Here is a 20,334-nt window from a genome sequence, read left to right on the forward strand (position 1 = left end):
CCAATTATTATTAGTTGAAATGTGAATTCCATAAACTTGAATACCCCCTCATTTTTCAAATCATGTAGAGGGCTTGGGCTGTTGCACGATGGCAACCAAAACCCATGTAAGTCCGTTTATAACATTCCATCATTGGTTACTCTGAGAGGTCCTCATACTGACATTGGCTGTGGCCTCAGGCCATATGGTGCCAACCTTCTACTCTCTCCTCTACTACTACTAGGGATAGACCAAATGGTGCAGTTCTATGCAATCTTCTAGCCATACCAACTATATCAATATCAACCATCAGACAGGGCCTGAAACCACCTATTGAACATAGCTTGTTTGAGTTGGAGACTCCATGTGAATAAAAGATTAGTAAAAGGACTTGTGTTGATACATCTGAACATTAGGAGCTTACATCCTAAACTGGATTACATCAAGAAATGGGCTATGCACAAGAATCTGGCCATTCTGGTACTGACTGAAACTTAGATCTCTGGGGACATTCTGATATTAATATTGAGGGTTATAATGTGTTCAGAGCTGACAGACAGGGTAGAGAGGTTGGAGTGGCCATTCTTATTGAAAATTGTTTATCTGTCTCTTTACTGACATTTTTAAGCCTTTGTTTGAGGGAAAATGTATCCATAACTGTTATAAGGGTCTACCGTCCTCCCTCAGCTAACCTTTGAGCACTCGAGGAGTTAACTAGTTTGGTGTCTTTTACTAAATCAGAAGTTATTAAATTATGATTGGGAAATGCAGACTTCAAACAATCAAAAAGACATGTGTAATGATCTAAACCTAACCCAGCTGATGACTACGCCTTCACGGCCCAACCCTAAATATCCTTCAAGGTCAACTCTGATTGATCTTATCTTAACTTAAATATGTTTCTTCTGGTGTCTTCGCCCAGGATATTAGTGACCATTGCCCAGTTGTTTGTGTTAGAAATGTGAGAATACATAATTCTAAACCTTGTGTCGTCACAAAGAGGAACTTTAAAAACTTCAGCAAACAGGCTTTTTAACATTTAACTTTATTTTAGTGACCTTGATTGTATTTCAGCTATCACAGAACCTGATTTAGCTTTCAGACTTTTTGCAGATGTCTTTAATACTATTGTGGATAATCATGCTCCCTTCAAAGAATTAAGGGTTAAAGGTAGATGGAATGCCTGGTACACTCCGGAATTATCAGAAGTAGCTAATAAAAGAGATCACGCTTGTGTCAAGGCCAGGGACACAGGCTTAGGCCCGGACTGGCAAGCTTTTAAGCAACTGAGGAATCATTGTGTAAGAGAAGTCAGAAAGGCTAAATCTGATTATTATGTAACCGCTCTTTCTCATTGTAATGGGAACCCGGCTAAATTTTGGATAACTGTCAAATCCCTGAAGGGTTCTACTTCCTCCTCTCTGCCACAACAAATTAATTCAGACACTGGCCTCATTATGGGGAAAAATGCCATTATTAATGCATTTAATCAGCATTTTATTTCAGCGGGCTATCTCTTTGGAATAACTTCTAAGCCTATTCACAATGATACTGGGCTGGATGCTGATAGGGGAAACTTTCTGAATGATCAGAGAAATGATAGTCAAAGCTTTTCTTTTAGGTTATTTACAGAAAAATAAGTCCTGGATGCTTTGCTAGCATTAGACAACAAGAAATCCACAGGGGGGCGACCAATTGGATCCTGGTCTGCTTAAGTGTGCAGCGCCCATCATTGTTGGCTCAATAACCCACATTAGTTATTTAACATTGTTATCAGGAAATATTCCAAAAGTATGGAATTCAGCTCTTTTTCTGCCACTCCATAAGGACGGGAATAGTAGAGATCTTAATCATTATCGCCACATTTCAAGGCTTCTTTGTCTTGCTAAGATTCTAGAATCCTTGGTAAATGTACAACTTTGCTCTTTTTTATCTGAGAAATATATTTAGAATGTAAACCAATCAGGGTTTAGTCCTGGGCAGAGCACTATTACAGATACCACTTTAGTAGTTAATGATCTTGTCGATGCTTTACACACTAAAATGAAATGTGCTGCTTTGTTTGTGGACCAGTCAAAACTGTTGATACAGTTGATCACGCTATTGTATTGACTAAGTTGTCCTCGATAGGCTCGAGCTCTGACGCCTGTTCATGGTTTCATGATTATCTTAGTGACAGAACTCAGACCAGCGTGATTGATGAGGTTAAGTCTGAATTTCTTGAAGTGCATAAAGGTGTATCACAGCAGTCGATTTTAGAATCTGGGCCCAGATTCACAAAACCTTCTTAAGAAGAAATGTCTTCTTAACTGCCATTTTTTCCTTAACTATAGACGTATGAAGAAAGTTAAGCAAAGTTGCTATTCTTCAAAAAGGTTATTGGACATGTTCTTGCGTTATTTCTTATGTTTCTCCTTAAGGAAAAAGTTAAGAGGAAATGAGATTCTTGAAAATAAAGTTATTGGATTGTTTTCTTAATTCCAAGGTAGCTAAACCCTCGTCTTAAACTCAGGGCAGTGAGAGAATAAGCTGATGAAAGCAATTGAACATGTTTAATTCACTCACAAACTTCATCTGAAAGTTTCAGTATTGATTATTTTAAACCCAAGAACATGCTTTAGAACAGTAATCTCAGTATGAAATATGCTAACATGATTGCCATTGTTAGCTAGATAGCTAACTAAATCGGTTGACTAGCAACAAACATCTTAAGAAAACAGTTAAGAAATTCGTAAGAAGATATTTGAGAAGTCCTTAAGAAAATCATGAAATCTTAAAATATTGTTGAGGAATCTTATGAACTTCTTATTTTTTTTCTTAAGAAGCTTCTTAAGTTTTTGCATTATAAGTGTTTTGTGAATCTGGGCCAAGTTCTCTTCACAAATTGTAAACTTCATCTATATGAGGATGATAGGGTTATGTATGCTATTGCCCTGACTGTTGATTTGGCTGTGTCAAAACTACAGTCAGATTGTATAGCTATGCATGAATTTCTTGCTGATTTAAAACTTGTGCTTAATACGGGCAAAATTAAATACATGTTGTTTTTAAACTCTCGTAAGAATGTTTCAGATTAACTACATGTTAACTCATTAGATGGTTCTCCAATTGAACGTGTTCTCGCATATAAATACCTAGGCATTTGGATTGATATGGATTTGACATTTAAAAAACATGTAAATGAGCTGGTTAAGAAGCTAAGATTTAAAGTTGTCTTTATCTCCAGAAACAGATCATGTCTTTCTCTAATCAGTAGGAAGCAGATTATTCAATCAACCTTTTTATCTGTTCTTGATTACGGTGATATTATTTATCAAAGTGCAGTTGCTACTACTCTTAAACCTTTGGATGCCATCTACCATATTGTTCTTCGTTTTGTTACAGATGACAGATTTGATACTCATCACTGTATCCTGTATCAAAAGGTTGGCTGGACTTCGCTAAAGACCGTAGATCTCTACATTACATTAAGGCCCTAATTCATAAACTTTCATCTTATCTAACTTAAGGTATAGACACTCAGTTGACTAACCCGTTCACAGGATTGGTTAACTTCTAGGGTCTCCACCGAGCTAGGTAAATCTGAATTTAGATTTAATACACCGTATTGCTGGAACAAAATTCAAAATTCAAAATACATTTAATCTTAATGTTCTGGTGCCATTCGGGCAATTTAAAGTATTGATTTGGGAATAATTTGTGGCGGAATGTTACTGTTTTTCTGGGTGATTTGTGATGTTTTATTTGTGCTTCCCATCACTGTGTTTTTGTATTTTAATATATACACTGCTCAAAAAAATAAAGGGAACACTAAAATAAAACATCCTAGATCTGAATGAATTAAATAATCTTAATAAATACTTTTTTCTTTACATAGTTGAATGTGCTGACAACAAAATCACACAAAAATAATCAATGGAAATCCTGTTTATCAACCCATGGAGGTCTGGATTTGGAGTCATACTCAAAATTAAAGTGGAAAACCACACTACAGGCTGATCCAACTTTGATGTAATGTCCTTAAAACAAGTCAAAATGAGGCTCAGTAGTGTGTGTGGCCTCCACGTGCCTGCATGACCTCCCTACAACGCCTGGGCACGCTCCTGATGAGGTGGCGGATGGTCTCCTGAGGGATCTCCTCCCAGACCTGGACTAAAGCATCCGCCAACTCCTGGACAGTCTGTGGTGCAACGTGGCGTTGGTAGATGGAGCGAGACATGATGTCCCAGATGTGCTCAATTGGATTCAGGTCTGGGGAACGGGCGGGCCAGTCCATAGCATCAATGCCTTCCTATTGCAGGAACTGCTGACACACTCCAGCCACATGAGGTCTAGCATTGTCTTGCATTAGGAGGAACCCAGGACCAACCGCACCAGCATATGGTCTCACAAGGGGTCTGAGGATCTCATCTCGGTACCTAATGGCAGTCAGGCTACCTCTGGCGAGCACATGGAGGGCTGTGCGGCCCCCCAAAGAAATGCCACCCCACACCATGACTGACCCACCGCCAAACCGGTCATGCCTGAGGATGTTGCAGGCAGCAGAACGTTCTCCATGGCGTCTCCAGACTCTGTCACATGTGCTCAGTGTGAACCTGCTTTCATCTGTGAAGAGCACAGGGCGCCAGTGGCGAATTTGCCAATCTTGGTGTTCTCTGGCAAATGCCAAACGTCCTGCACGGTGTTGGGCTGTAAGCACAACCCCCACCTGTGGACGTCGGGCCCTCATACCACCCTCATGGAGTCTGTTTCTGACCGTTTGAGCAGACACATGCACATTTGTGGCCTGCTAGAGGTCATTTTGCAGGGCTCTGGCAGTGCTCCTCCTGCTCCTCCTTGCACAAAGGCGGAGGTAGCGGTCCTGCTGCTGGGTTGTTGCCCTCCTACGGCCTCCTCCACGTCTCTTGATGTACAAGCCTGTCTCCTGGTAGCGCCTCCATGCTCTGGACACTACGCTGACAGACAGAGCAAACCTTCTTGCCACAGCTCGCATTGATGTGCCATCCTGGATGAGCTGCACTACCTGAGCCACTTGTGTGGGTTGTAGACTCCGTCTCATGCTACCACTAGAGTGAAAGCACCGCCAGCATTCAAAAGTGACCAAAACATCAGCCAGGAAGCATAGGAACTGAGAAGTGGTCTGTGGTCACCACCTGCAGAACCACTCCTTTATTGGGGGTGTCTTGCTAATTGCCTATAATTTCCACCTGTTGTCTATTCCATTTGCACAACAGCATGTGAAATTTATTGTCAATCAGTATATATATATATATATATATATATATATATATATATATATATATATATATATATATATTACTATTTTTTGCATTGTAGAATAATAGTGAAGGCATCAACACTATGAAATAACATATGGAATCATGTCGTAACCAAAAACATGTTAACCTCTCTGGGCTAGGCGGGACGAATTCGTCCCACCTACGTAACAGCCACTTTAAGCCTGTGGCGCGATTTTCAAAACCTTCAAAATCCTATTACTTCAATTTCTCAAACATATGACTATTTTACAGCTATTTAAAGACAAGACTCTCGTTAATCTAACCACACTGTCCGATTTCAAAAAGGCTTTACAACGAAAGCAAAACATTAGATTATGTCAGCAGAGTACCAAGCCAGAAATAATCAGACACCCATTTTTCAAGCCAGCATATAATGTCACCAAAACCCAGAAGACAGCTAAATGCAGCACTCACCTTTGATGATCTTCATCAGATGACAACCCTAGGACATTATGTTATACAATACATGCATGTTTTGTTCAATCAAGTTCATATTTATATCAAAAACCAGCTTTTTACATTAGCATGTGACGTTCAGAACTAGCAAACTTCCGGGGAATTCGCTAACATTTTACTAAATTACTCACGATAAACGTTCACAAAAAGCATAACAATTATTTTAAGAATTATAGATACAGACCTCCTCTATGCACTCGATATGTCCGATTTTAAAATAGCTTTTTGGTGAAAGCACATTTTGCAATATTCTAAGTACATAGCCCAGGCATCACGGGCTAGCTATTTAGACACCCGGCAAGTTTAGCACTCACCATAATCATATTTACTATTATAAAAGTTTGATTACCTTTTGTTGTCTTCGTCAGAATGCACTCCCAGGACTGCTACTTCAATAACAAATGTTGGTTTGGTCCAAAATAATCCATCGTTATATCCGAATAGCGGCGTTTTGTTCGTGCGTCCCAGACACTATCCGAAATGGTAAAGAAGGGTCGTGCGCATGGCGCAATTCGTGACAAAAAAATTCTAAATATTCCATTACCGTACTTCGAAGCATGTCAACCGCTGTTTAAAATCAATTTTTACGCCATTTTTCTCGTAGAAAAGCGATAATATTCCGACAGGGAATCTCCTTTTCGGCAAACAGAGGAAAAAATCACAAAGGCGGGGGCGGTCGGGTCATGCGCATAAGCCCAGAGTCCCTTGATCGGCCACTTGAGAAAGGCGATAATGTGTTTCAGCCTGGGGCTGGAATGACGACATTCTGTTTTTTCCCGGGCTCTGAGAGCCTATGGAAGACGTGGGAAGTGTCACGTTAGAGCAGAGATCCTTAGTAAAAGATGGAGATGGAAAAGAAGTTCAAGAAATGGTCAGACAGGCCACTTCCTGTAAAGGAATCTCTCAGGTTTTGACCTGCCATTTGAGTTCTGTTATACTCACAGACACCATTCAAACAGTTTTAGAAACTTTAGGGTCTTTTCTATCCATATGTAATAAGTATATGCATATTCTAGTTACTGGGTAGGAGTGGTAACCAGATTAAATCGGGTATGTTTTTTATCCAGCCGTGTCAATACTGCCCCCTAGCCCTAACAGGTTTTAAACAAATCAAAATATATTTTCTATTTTAGATTCAGGTGACTAACTCATGAAGCTGTTTGAGAGAATGCCACGAGTGTGCAAAGCTGTCATCAAGGGTGGCTACTTTGAAGAATCTCAAATATATTTTGATTTGTTTAACACTTTTTTGGTTACTACATGATTCCATATGTGTTATTTCATAGTTTTAGTTTATTATTATTATTTTTTATTTATTTAACTAGGCAAGTCAGTCAAAAACAAATTCTTATTTTCAATGACAGCCTAGGAACAGTGGGTTAACTGCCGTGTTCAGGAGCAGAACGACAGATTTTTACCTTGTCAGCTCGGGAATTTGATCTCGCAACCTTTCGGTTACAAGTCCAATAGTCTAACCACTAGGCTACCTGCCGCCTGTTTTGATGTCTTCACTATTATTCATACAATGTAAAAAAAATGTAAAACTAGAGAAAACTCCTTGAATGAGTAGGTGTGTCCAAACTTTTGACTGGTACTGTACATACTGTATATTATGTGTATAATGTGTGTATTTGTGTTGTATTGTGCAGGCCACATTTGGAAAAACCTAGGTCTGAATATGTTTTCCCTGTTAAAAATATAAATATTTACTTATTTTGACCAGGCTCTGGTCTAAAGTAGTGCATTATATAGGAAATAGGGTGCCATTTGGGATTTAGACCCAGATGAATTCCTTGTTGGATTAGGAAGAGCTCAGATTGCTACAGCATTTCAGCAGAACTCTTTTTGCGTCATGTGGATAGCTAGACTCAAAGAAAATCCTGACAGATGTCTTAATTAACACTCTCTCAGCCGCCACACACACACACACACACACACACACACACACACACACACACACACACACACACACACACACACACACACACACACATATTCCACTGGGGTACAAATCAGCTCCATCTGCATATAAAAGACTTCTATAGTTTCTGATGAGAGACAGACAGGTTGGAGTTGACAGACAGTCTTCTTTCTGGACTCTACAGAGTGGGTGTAAGGGGGAGTTAGTGCGAGTTGGTGTGAGTTAACGGGAGTTAGTGCAAGTGAGTTAGTGAGATTTAATGGGAGTTAGTGGGAGTTAGTGCGAGTTAGTTAGCTGGGAGTTAGCGGGAGTTAGCAGGCATTAGCGGCTCTGACCTGGTTTCTCTGGCTCCACACTGCGTCAGCATTCCGCTCTGCCCTGTGAAGTCGTCTCTCTAGGTCTCTCAGCTAGGACGCTCTGCCCTGTGAAGTCGTCTCTCTAGGTCTCTCAGCTAGGACGCTCTGCCCTGTGAAGTCGTCTCTCTAGGTCTCTCAGCTAGGACGCTCTGCCCTGTGAAGTCGTCTCTCTAGGTCTCTCAGCTAGGACGCTCTGCCCTGTGAAGGCGTCTCTCTAGGTCTCTCAGCTAGGACGCTCTGCCCTGTGAAGTCGTCTCTCTAGGTCTCTCAGCTAGGACGCTCTGCCCTGTGAAGTCGTCTCTCTAGGTCTCTCAGCTAGGACGCTCTGCCCTGTGAAGTCGTCTCTCTAGGTCTCTCAGCTAGGACGCTCTGCCCTGTGAAGTCGTCTCTCTAGGTCTCTCAGCTAGGACGCTCTGCCCTGTGAAGTCGTCTCTCTAGGTCTCCTCAGCTCGGACGCTCATGCTCCTGTGCCGGCCTCTCTCTAGGTCTCTCAGCTCGGACGCTCTGCCCTCTGACGTCGTCTCTCTAGCTCTCTCAGCTAGGACGCTCTGCCCTGCTCACAGTCGTCTCTCTAGGTCTCTCAGCTAGGACGCTCTGCTCCCTCTGCAGTCGTCTCTGCTAGGTCTCTCAGCTAGGACGCTCTGCCCTCTGAAGTCGTCTCTCTAGGTCTCTCAGCTAGGACGCTCTGCCCTCTCAACTCCTCTCCTCTAGCTCTCTCACCTCGGACGCTCTGCCCTCTGCAGTCGTCTCTCTCGGTCTCTCAGCTCGGACGCTCTGCCCTGTGCAGTCCTCTCATCTCCTCTGCTCTTCTCTCATCTCCTTCTCCCCTCCTCTCCTCTCCTCTCCTCTCCTCTCCTCTCCTCTCCTCTGCTCTGCTCTGCTCTGCTCTCATCGCCTCTGCTCACCTCTCATCTCCTCTGCTCACCTCTCATCTCCTCTGCTCACCTCTCATCTCCTCTGCTCTCCTCTCTCTGCTCACCTCTGCTCTCCTCTGCTCTCCTCTCATCTCCTCTGCTCTGCTCTCCTCTCATCTCCTCTCCTCTGCTCACCTCTGCTCTCCTCTCATCTCCTCTGCTCCCTGCTACTCTCCTGTCATCTCCTCTGCTCACCTCTACTCTCCTCTCATCTCCTCTGCTCTCCTCTCATCTCCTCTGCTCTCCTCTCATCTCCTCTGCTCTCCTCTCATCTCCTCTGCTCACCTCTCATCTCCTCTGCTCTCCTCTCATCTCCTCTGCTCTACTCTCATCTCCTCTGCTCTCCTCTCATCTCCTCTGCTCACCTCTCATCTCCTCTGCTCTCCTCTGCTCTGCTCTCCTCTCATCTCCTCTGCTCTCCTCTCATCTCTGCTCACCTGTTATCTCCTCTGCTCTTCTCTCATCTCCTTTCCTCTCCTCTGCTCTGCTCTGCTCTGCTCTCATCTCCTCTGCTCTAATCTCCTCTGCTCACCTCTCATCTCCTCTGCTCACCTCTCATCTCCTCTGCTCACCTCTCATCTCCTCTGCTCTGCTCATCTCCTTTCTTCTCCACTTCTCTGCTCTCATCTCCTTTCTTCTCCTCTTCTCTGCTCACCTCTCCTCTGCTCACCTCTGCTCTACTCTGCTCTCCTCTCATCTCCTCTGCTCTCCTCTCATCTCCTCTGCTCACCTCTACTCTCCTCTCATCTCCTCTGCTCACCTCTACTCTCCTCTCATCTCCTCTGCTCTCCTCTCATCTCCTCTGCTCTCCTCTCATCTCCTCTGCTCACCTCTCATCTCCTCTGCTCACCTCTCATCTCCTCTGCTCACCTCTCATCTCCTCTGCTCTCCTCTCCTCTGCTCGCCTCTGCTCTGCTCTGCTCTGCTCTGCTCTGCTCTGCTCTCCTCTCATCTCCTCTGCTCTGCTCTCCTCTCATCTCCTCTGCTCACCTCTACTCTCCTCTCATCTCCTCTGCTCACCTCTACTCTCCTGTCATCTCCTCTGCTCACCTCTACTCTCCTCTCATCTCCTCTGCTCTCCTCTCATCTCCTCTGCTCTCCTCTCATCTCCTCTGCTCTCCTCTGCTCTCCTCTCATCTCTTCTGCTCACCTCTAATCTCCTCTGCTCTCCTCTCATCTCCTCTGCTCTACTCTCATCTCCTCTGCTCTCCTCTCATCTCCTCTGCTCACCTCTCATCTCCTCTGCTCTCCTCTGCTCTGCTCTCCTCTCATCTCCTCTGCTCTCCTCTCATCTCTGCTCACCTGTTATCTCCTCTGCTCTTCTCTCATCTCCTTTCCTCTCCTCTGCTCTGCTCTGCTCTGCTCTGCTCTCATCTCCTCTGCTCTAATCTCCTCTGCTCACCTCTCATCTCCTCTGCTCACCTCTCATCTCCTCTGCTCACCTCTCATCTCCTCTGCTCTGCTCATCTCCTTTCTTCTCCTCTTCTCTGCTCTCATCTCCTTTCTTCTCCTCTTCTCTGCTCACCTCTCCTCTGCTCACGTCTGCTCTGCTCTGCTCTGCTCTCCTCTCATCTCCTCTGCTCACCTCTCATCTCCTCTGCTCTCCTCTGCTCTGCTCTCCTCTCATCTCCTCTGCTCTCCTCTCATCTCTGCTCACCTGTTATCTCCTCTGCTCTTCTCTCATCTCCTTTCCTTTCCTCTCCTCTGCTCTGCTCTGCTCTGCTCTCATCTCCTCTGCTCTAATCTCCTCTGCTCACCTCTCATCTCCTCTGCTCACCTCTCATCTCCTCTGCTCACCTCTCATCTCTGCTCACCTCTCATCTCCTCTGCTCTGCTCTCATCTCCTTTCTTCTCCTCTTCTCTGCTCTCATCTCCTTTCTTCTCCTCTTCTCTGCTCACCTCTCTGCTCTCCTCTCATCTCCTCTGCTCTCCTCTCATCTCCTCTGCTCTTCTCTCATCTCCTTTCCTCTCCTCTGCGCTCCTCTACTCTCCTCTCCTCTGCTCTGCTCTCATCTCCTCTGCTCTCCTCTCATCTCCTCTGCTCACCTCTCATCTCCTCTGCTCACCTCTCATCTCCTCTGCTCACCTCTCATCTCCTCTGCTCTGCTCTCCTCTCATCTCCTCTGCTCTCATCTCCTCTGCTCTCATCTCCTCTGCTCACCTCTCATCTCCTCTGCTCACCTCTCATCTCCTCTGCTCTGCTCTCCTCTCATCTCCTCTGCTCTCCTCTCCTCTCATCTCCTCTGCTCTGCTCTCATCTCCTCGGCTCTCCTCTCATCTCCTCTGCTCACCTCTCATCTCCTCTGCTCTCCTCTGCTCTCCTCTCATCTCCTCTGCTCTCCTCTGCTCTCCTCTCATCTCCTCTGCTCTTCTCTCATCTCCTTTCCTCTCCTCTGCTCTGCTCTCTTCTCCTCTGCTCTGCTCTGCTCTGCTCTCATCTCCTCTGCTCTCATCTCCTCTGCTCACCTCTCATCTCCTCTGCTCACCTCTCATCTCCTCTGCTCACCTCTCATCTCCTCTGCTCACCTCTCATCTCCTCTGCTCTGCTCTCATCTCCTTTCTTCTCCTCTTCTCTGCTCACCTCTCCTCTGCTCTCCTCTCATCTCCTCTGCTCTCATCTCCTTTCCTCTCCTCTCATCTCCTTTCCTCTCCTCTCCTCTCCTCTCCTCTCCTCTCCTCTCCTCTGCTCTGCTCTGCTCTGCTCTCATCTCCTCTGCTCTGCTCTCATCTCCTCTGCTCACCTCTCATCTCCTCTCCTCTCCTCTCCTCTCCTCTCCTCTCCTCTCCTCTCCTCTCCTCTCCTCTCCTCTCCTCTCCTCTCCTCTCCTCTCCTCTCCTCTCCTCTCACCTCACCTCACCTCAGGAGCCCTGTATTGGTACTGATCTAACCTCAGCCTTAGTTTCCCCACATGAGTTAATGTAGCACTTTATACAATCTGGCATATTCAGCCTTGCTTGCATCCTGACTGAACCCTCCCCTCCCCTCCCCTCCCTCCCTCCCTCCCTCCCTCCCTCCCTCCCTCCCTCCCTCCCTCCCTCTGTAAGAGCTCCATAATAAGCATTAGCACTATGGCTGACTCTGTAAAACAACACATTTCACTGCACCTATCTGGTGTATGTGACAATAAAACATTATTATTGTTTTCTTATACACATGCACTCTTTATAATCGATCCCCTCTTTTCGTCTATCACCTTCTATAAATGGGAATGTACGAATGGATCGGCAGTGTTTGGTGTGGAACGAAGGCCTCTTCAACAACTGATCTAACCTAGCCATGTAGAAGTGTTCGCTACAGGAAGGCCTCTTCAACAACTGATCTAACCTAGCCATGTAGAAGTGTTCGCTACAGGAAGGCCTCTTCAACAACTGATCTAACCTAGCCATGTAGAAGTGTTCGCTACAGGAAGGCCTCTTCAACAACTGATCTAACCTAGCCATGTAGAAGTGTTCGCTACAGGAAGGCCTCTTCAACAACTGATCTAACCTAGCCATGTAGAAGTGTTCGCTACAGGAAGGCCTCTTCAACAACTGATCTAACCTAGCCATGTAGAAGTGTTCGCTACAGGAAGGCCTCTTCAACAACTGATCTAACCTAGCCATGTAGAAGTGTTCGCTACAGGAAGGCCTCTTCAACAACTGATCTAACCTAGCCATGTAGAAGTGTTCGCTACAGGAAGGCCTCTTCAACAACTGATCTAACCTAGCCATGTAGAAGTGTTCGCTACAGGAAGGCCTCTTCAACAACTGATCTAACCTAGCCATGTAGAAGTGTTCGCTACAGGAAAGGGGAGTGTCCTTGGTTAGTGGGGAGACCGGGCTTCTCAGAGTCAATACACCTGCAGTTTTCAACGCCAAATCATCCTCCAAGGCTGAGGAGTGAGAGAGATATGAAGTCTGTTAAACAAGTGGACCTTCATGTCTATAAGAATGTTACTTCCTCACCATGACCCATGGTCTGTTTTCCTCGTCTTTCTATTCTGATCTGTGGTCAGGCATGTAGCTACGGTAGATAGCAGATAATGATCTGTGGTCAGGCGTGTAGCTACGGTAAATAGCAGATAATGATCTGTGGTCAGGTGTGTAGCTACGGTAGATAGCAGATAATGATCTGTGGTCAGGCGTGTAGCTACGGTAGATAGCAGATAATGATCTGTGGTCAGGCGTGTAGCTACGGTAGATAGCAGATAATGATCTGTGGTCAGGCGTGTAGCTACGTTAGATAGCAGATAATGATCTGTGGTCAGGCGTGTAGCTACGTTAGATAGCGGATAATGATCTGTGGTCAGGCGTGTAGCTACGGTAGATAGCGGATAATGATCTGTGGTCAGGCGTGTAGCTACGGTAGATAGCGGATAATGATCTGTGGTCAGGCGTGTAGCTACGGTAGATAGCGGATAATGATCTGTGGTCAGGCGTGTAGCTACGGTAGATAGCGGATAATGATCTGTGGTCAGGCGTGTAGCTACGGTAGATAGCGGATAATGATCTGTGGTCAGGCGTGTAGCTACGGTAGATAGCGGATAATGATCTGTGGTCAGGCGTGTAGCTACGGTAGATAGCGGATAATGATCTGTGGTCAGGCGTGTAGCTACGGTAGATAGCGGATAATGATCTGTGGTCAGGCGTGTAGCTACGTTAGATAGCGGATAATGATCTGTGGTCAGGCGTGTAGCTACGGTAGATAGCGGATAATGATCTGTGGTCAGGCGTGTAGCTACGGTAGATAGCGGATAATGATCTGTGGTCAGGCGTGTAGCTACGGTAGATAGCGGATAATGATCTGTGGTCAGGCGTGTAGCTACGGTAGATAGCGGATAATGATCTGTGGTCAGGCGTGTAGCTACGGTAGATAGCGGATAATGATCTGTGGTCAGGCGTGTAGCTACGGTAGATAGCGGATAATGATCTGTGGTCAGGCGTGTAGCTACGGTAGATAGCGGATAATGATCTGTGGTCAGGCGTGTAGCTACGGTAGATAGCGGATAATGATCTGTGGTCAGGCGTGTAGCTACGGTAGATAGCGGATAATGATCTGTGGTCAGGCGTGTAGCTACGGTAGATAGCGGATAATGATCTGTGGTCAGGCGTGTAGCTACGGTAGATAGCGGATAATGATCTGTGGTCAGGCGTGTAGCTACGGTAGATAGCGGATAATGATCTGTGGTCAGGCGTGTAGCTACGTTAGATAGCAGATAATGATCTGTGGTCAGGCGTGTAGCTACGGTAGATAGCAGATAATGATCTGTGGTCAGGCGTGTAGCTACGGTAGATAGCAGATAATGATCTGTGGTCAGGCGTGTAGCTACGGTAGATAGCAGATAATGATCTGTGGTCAGGCGTGTAGCTACGGTAGATAGCAGATAATGATCTGTGGTCAGGCGTGTAGCTACGGTAGATAGCAGATAATGATCTGTGGTCAGGCGTGTAGCTACGGTAGATAGCAGATAATGATCTGTGGTCAGGCGTGTAGCTACGGTAGATAGCAGATAATGATCTGTGGTCAGGCGTGTAGCTACGGTAGATAGCAGATAATGATCTGTGGTCAGGCGTGTAGCTACGGTAGATAGCAGATAATGATCTGTGGTCAGGCGTGTAGCTACGGTAGATAGCAGATAATGATCTGTGGTCAGGCGTGTAGCTACGGTAGATAGCAGATAATGATCTGTGGTCAGGCGTGTAGCTACGGTAGATAGCAGATAATGATCTGTGGTCAGGCGTGTAGCTACGGTAGATAGCAGATAATGATCTGTGGTCAGGCGTGTAGCTACGGTAGATAGCAGATAATGATCTGTGGTCAGGCGTGTAGCTACGGTAGATAGCAGATAATGATCTGTGGTCAGGCGTGTAGCTACGGTAGATAGCAGATAATGATCTGTGGTCAGGCGTGTAGCTACGGTAGATAGCAGATAATGATCTGTGGTCAGGCGTGTAGCTACGGTAGATAGCAGATAATGATCTGTGGTCAGGCGTGTAGCTACGGTAGATAGCAGATAATGATCTGTGGTCAGGCGTGTAGCTACGGTAGATAGCAGATAATGATCTGTGGTCAGGCGTGTAGCTACGGTAGATAGCAGATAATGATCTGTGGTCAGGCGTGTAGCTACGGTAGATAGCAGATAATGATCTGTGGTCAGGCGTGTAGCTACGGTAGATAGCAGATAATGATCTGTGGTCAGGCGTGTAGCTACGGTAGATAGCAGATAATGATCTGTGGTCAGGCGTGTAGCTACGGTAGATAGCAGATAATGATCTGTGGTCAGGCGTGTAGCTACGGTAGATAGCAGATAATGATCTGTGGTCAGGCGTGTAGCTACGGTAGATAGCAGATAATGATCTGTGGTCAGGCGTGTAGCTACGGTAGATAGCAGATAATGATCTGTGGTCAGGCGTGTAGCTACGGTAGATAGCAGATAATGATCTGTGGTCAGGCGTGTAGCTACGGTAGATAGCAGATAATGATCTGTGGTCAGGCGTGTAGCTACGGTAGATAGCAGATAATGATCTGTGGTCAGGCGTGTAGCTACGGTAGATAGCAGATAATGACGGGTCGGCGGTGTCGGGTGCAGGCGGGCAGGCGTGTAGCTACGGTAGATAGCAGATAATGATCTGTGGTCAGGCATGTAGCTACGGTAGATAGCAGATAATGATCTGTGGTAAGGCATGTAGTTACGGTAGATAGCAGATAATGCAGGGAGCATTGTAGACAGGGCACCAGTCTGTTTGTGCCATCATGCCACTCCTTGCCACTCCTTTTCATGCCAAACACGAAGAGCTGAAACATACTGTAACCCAGGATAGCAGCATTGTGAGTGGATGACATGACTGTTTGGTGTCGTCTGTCTGTCTGTCTGTCTGTCTGTCTGTCTGTCTGTCTGTCTGTCTGTCTGTCTGTCTGTCTGTCTGTCTGTCTGTCTGTCTGTCTGTCTGTCTGTCTGTCTGTCCCTCTCAGCGGTTCAGTCCTGTGAAGGAACTGGCTCCTCCTGTAGGTATGTACAATGACCCGCGCTGTGCTCTGGATATCCTCAAGAAGACCACTGGAATGCAGAGAAATCCCTTTGGCCTGACTGCTGTCCGGTTCCTTCCTGACAGCCGGAAACAGTCCACTCCAGGTGTGTCTGTGTCTGTGTGTGTTTGTGTATAATATATATCCACAACACACTCTGTCTCCCCCACACCTCTCAAACACTCCCCGTTACTCACATTGCTGACCCAGTGTGTGTTTATGTACTTAACGGCCGGGCGGATGTTTTATGGCTGATACATGGTGGCAGTACATCATCTGGAAATACTGCAGTTTGCCAAGTGCATAAATGCCCGGCATAGATAGATGGCTAAAGGTAGTTTCAGTGATGACTGAAACGTCAGTCTGTGTGAAGTAGAGCTTTTATGTATTGTAGTGTTAGTGTGTGTACAGGGAGAGATTTAATGTATCAAGGTAGGCGCCGGGTAATCGAACAGTCATTCCCCCACATTTATCCATTTACTGCCTCTCTTACACACACATCAACACAGTCCCCACCCCCGCCTGTGTTAATGCTCTGCTCCCACCTCAGGTCCTGGTGCCTATAATATGTTTGAATATGGCCTGGCCCAGGACAGCATAAAAAAGGCTTACCTAGAGAGTACCAGGAAGGGAGGCTTCGGTTCGACAGCCCAACGCAGTCTCGTGTTCCATAACAATGAAGAGGTCCCTGGGCCTGGCCAGTACAAGGTAGGACCTGCTCTCAGCACTGCTAGAAAAACAAGCCTATGATCTGAACTGTAGTGTGGTGGAACCATGGGGATTATTACAGAGCTCAGCAAACACTCTCATCTCCTGTGTGTGTGTGTCTAGGTGGAGAAGAAGACAGAGGAGCTGTACAAGAAGCAGCACACAGCAGCATTCAAGTCGGCCACAGAACGACTGGCCATATCCCTGGTGGCTAAAGTAAGACTACGGGGCTTTAATTCATCACACACACACACACACCACCAGCACAGACTCAGCATGCATGCTGTGATACAGCTGTTTAGAACAGGTACCAAGTCAGCATGTGAACTAAGGAGAGTATCAACAACATACAGTCAGAAAGCTTTCACAATAGATACTCCACCTTCCCTCAGAACGGCATTCTCTAGTCTGCTAAGGAAGTCTCAATTATAAATGGCCAACCTGTAAACACACACACACACGTTCGCTGAAGGTCTGAGGCTCAGTGCTGCTGTTAGTGTGTGTGTGTATGTGTGCAGCAGTTAAGTGGGAGTAATAAGCCTGGGTTTAGGCTGTCCTCTCTAAATAGTGCATCTCAGCTGGAAGCATTTGTCCCAGGTTGTCCTGAAGCTCAGCCAGAGCACGCTGCTCCCTCTGTCAACACTGACAATTTATTCCACGCACAACGCCGTCCCCATTCCCCCCCATATTGATCAATTCCGGACCATCATAAAACTAGACGTGTAATTAATTTCTCTCCCAGCAAGTTGCTTCTCTTATTAATCACCTTTAACAGCTGTATTGTGTGTCACAAATGGCACCCTATTCCCTGTGTAGTGCACTACTTTTGATCAGGCCCTATGGCACCCTATTCCCTGTGTAGTGCACTACTTTTGACCAGAGCCCTATGGCACCCTATTCCCTGTGTAGTGCACTACTTTTGACCAGAGCCCTATGGCACCCTATTCCCTGTGTAGTGCACTACTTTTGACCAGACACTAGGATGCTACTTGGGATGCCTCAATTAACATTGGGGGGGGGAGGCATATTGAGCCAAGTCTCACTAATGGTCCTGAAGTGTACTGACAGAGGCAGAACGTTTTGGGGCAGTTTGTAGTTTGGTAGGAACGCTTGTCGTGTGGTTTGGCGGGTTTCTGGCCAAGACAAGAGTCAGAAGTATGCATATCATCACAAAGCCAACATCTAAAATGTACAGAACTGGGTCCAATACTATTTGAAAACTTTTCAAATACTTTGAACATTTGCCGTAGCTTCTCAGGAGTGCTATATGGGCGGAGTTCCCGTTTTCTGACTATTCTATTGGTAATTAAGCCATGCAAGCTCAATCAAGCACATATAAAGTATTTTAAATCATTTCAAATAGTATTTGAACCCTGGTCTTAAGCTGTGTGGGTGAATAATATGAAGGTATGCGTGTCAGTCAGGGACATTTTGAGCTTCGTCAATTGTAATGGGGAAAGGTATACCTCCACACTGAACCATACCATACCAACAAGGTATACCTCCACACTGAGCCATACCATACCAACAAGGTATACCTCCACACTGAACCATACCATACCAACAAGGTATACCTCCACACTGAACCATACCATACTAACAAGGTATACCTCCACACTGAACCATACCATACCAACAAGGTATACCTCCACACTGAGCCATACCATACTAACAAGGTATACCTCCACACTGAACCATACCATACCAACAAGGTATACCTCCACACTGAGCCATACCATACTAACAAGGTATACCTCCACACAGAACCATACCATACTAACAAGGTATACCTCCACACTGAACCATACCATACTAACAAGGTATACCTCCACACTGAACCATACCATACTAACAAGGTATACCTCCACACTGAACCATACCATACCAACAAGGTATACCTCCACACTGAACCATACCATACTAACAAGGTATACCTCCACACTGAACCATACCATACTAACAAGGTATACCTCCACACTGAGCCATACCATACCAACAAGGTATACCTCCACAGTGAACCATACCATACTAACAAGGTATACCTCCACACTGAACCATACCATACTATCAAAGACCCTGTTTGACAGAACAGCATTTACTATGATATGAGTCTTATACAAATGTGCAATAAAATGAATTTTAGCTACAGATGCAGATGGATATGAATGCACCAAGGTACTATGACCACAGTGGCGGTCAGTGCCGTTTAAGATGAGGGAGCACTATTTTTCTTTCATGAGCATATGGCCTTATTTCTATTACAGCATATTGGATGACTGTCATTCATATTCCATTCACCCAGTTCAATGTAACAGCGATAGGTTTAGGCGACTACATGATACTAGAATTTTCCCAATACTATTATGAGGTTGCTACAACCTAGCCTACGAATTAAAGTTTACAACGTATGTACACACAGGTCGAGAGACAAATTTGAGGTGACAGACAGAGACATTCAATACCACCTTGTACACCTCAACCTCACGGCTTGGTTTTTGCTCAGACATGCACTGTCAACTGTGGGACCTTATATAGACAGGTATGGGCCTTTCCAAATCATGTCCAATCAATTGAATTTACCACAGGTGGACTCCAATCAAGTTGTAGAAACATCTCAAGGATGATCAATGGAAACAGGATGCACCTGAGCTCAATTTCGAGTCTAATAGCATAGGGTCTGAATACTTATGTAGATAAGGTATCTGTTTAAAATCTTTAATAAATTAGCTAAAAGTTCAAAAAATCTGCTTTTGATTTCTCATTATGGGGTATTGTGTGTAGATTGATGAGGGAAGCATTTTAATTTAATCCATTTTAGAATAAAGCTGTAACGTAACAAAATCTGTAAAAAGTGAAGGGGTCTGAATACTTTCAGATTGCACTGTGTTTTGGTCTTTTAGTAGTAAATCTCTTTCCCCCTAGCAGTTGAACTCTACTGTTGAAATCGTGATGTAGAGGCACCTTGAGAAGGTTCCTTTACGTCATCTCAAGGGAGGAGTTCGGTATGAAATCCACTCCCTTCTAGATGTGCTGGGTGGTACCACCTCAAGGGAGGAGTTCGGTATGAAATCCACTCCCTTCTAGATGTGCTGGGTGGTACCACCTCAAGGGAGGAGTTCGGTATGAAATCCACTCCCTTCTAGATATGCTGGGTGGTACCACCTCAAGGTTTACTATTAAAGCAGGTGACAGCACGTGCCAATATATTTGGTGTGACAATATATTTTGCATGATGCTTCCTTGACTAGACTAATGACATTACACAAAATTCAAAAAGGGAGTAAGGCACATTTCCACATATGTACAAATTCAACATTTTTGCTTACCGTTTTATCAGCCTGGTCTCATAGACTAGCCGTAACATAGTAAACATAAATCCAGGACACTCAGATTAGTATGATATGTTACGTTTGGTATGGTTATATAAGACAGATGGCTACTTTAGGCAAAAGCTGAAGTTGTAGGGGTGGGCATGTAATGCAAATGTCTAGCACCCTGAAGGCAGCGAGTTGGAATGTCATCACTGACAACTTTTAGCATTTTAGCGAATTAGCAACTTGTCAACTACTTACTACTTTTTAGCTACTTTGCAACTACTAAGCATATTAGCTAACCCTAACCTTAACCCTTTAACCTAACTCATAAAGTTAACCCTAACCTTAACCCTAATCCCTAGCCTAGCTAATGTTAGCCA

General features: G+C 45.2%; 1 protein-coding gene across 1 annotated transcript in view; it reads left to right on the forward strand.

The window, feature by feature from the left end:
- stpg2 (sperm-tail PG-rich repeat containing 2) overlaps positions 1–20,334 on the forward strand; it is a 73,619-nt gene that overhangs the window by 17,140 nt on the left and 36,145 nt on the right. Inside the window, exons 8-10 of the mRNA XM_082968705.1 lie at positions 15,879–16,038; positions 16,483–16,640; positions 16,764–16,856. Coding sequence (XP_082824831.1) covers positions 15,879–16,038; positions 16,483–16,640; positions 16,764–16,856 — 411 coding nt within the window. The remainder of the gene's footprint in view (positions 1–15,878; positions 16,039–16,482; positions 16,641–16,763; positions 16,857–20,334) is intronic.

Source organism: Salmo salar, chromosome 24 (assembly GCF_965601325.2).
Source record: "Salmo salar chromosome 24, fSalSal1, whole genome shotgun sequence".
Taxonomy (NCBI): Eukaryota; Metazoa; Chordata; class Actinopteri; order Salmoniformes; family Salmonidae; genus Salmo; species Salmo salar.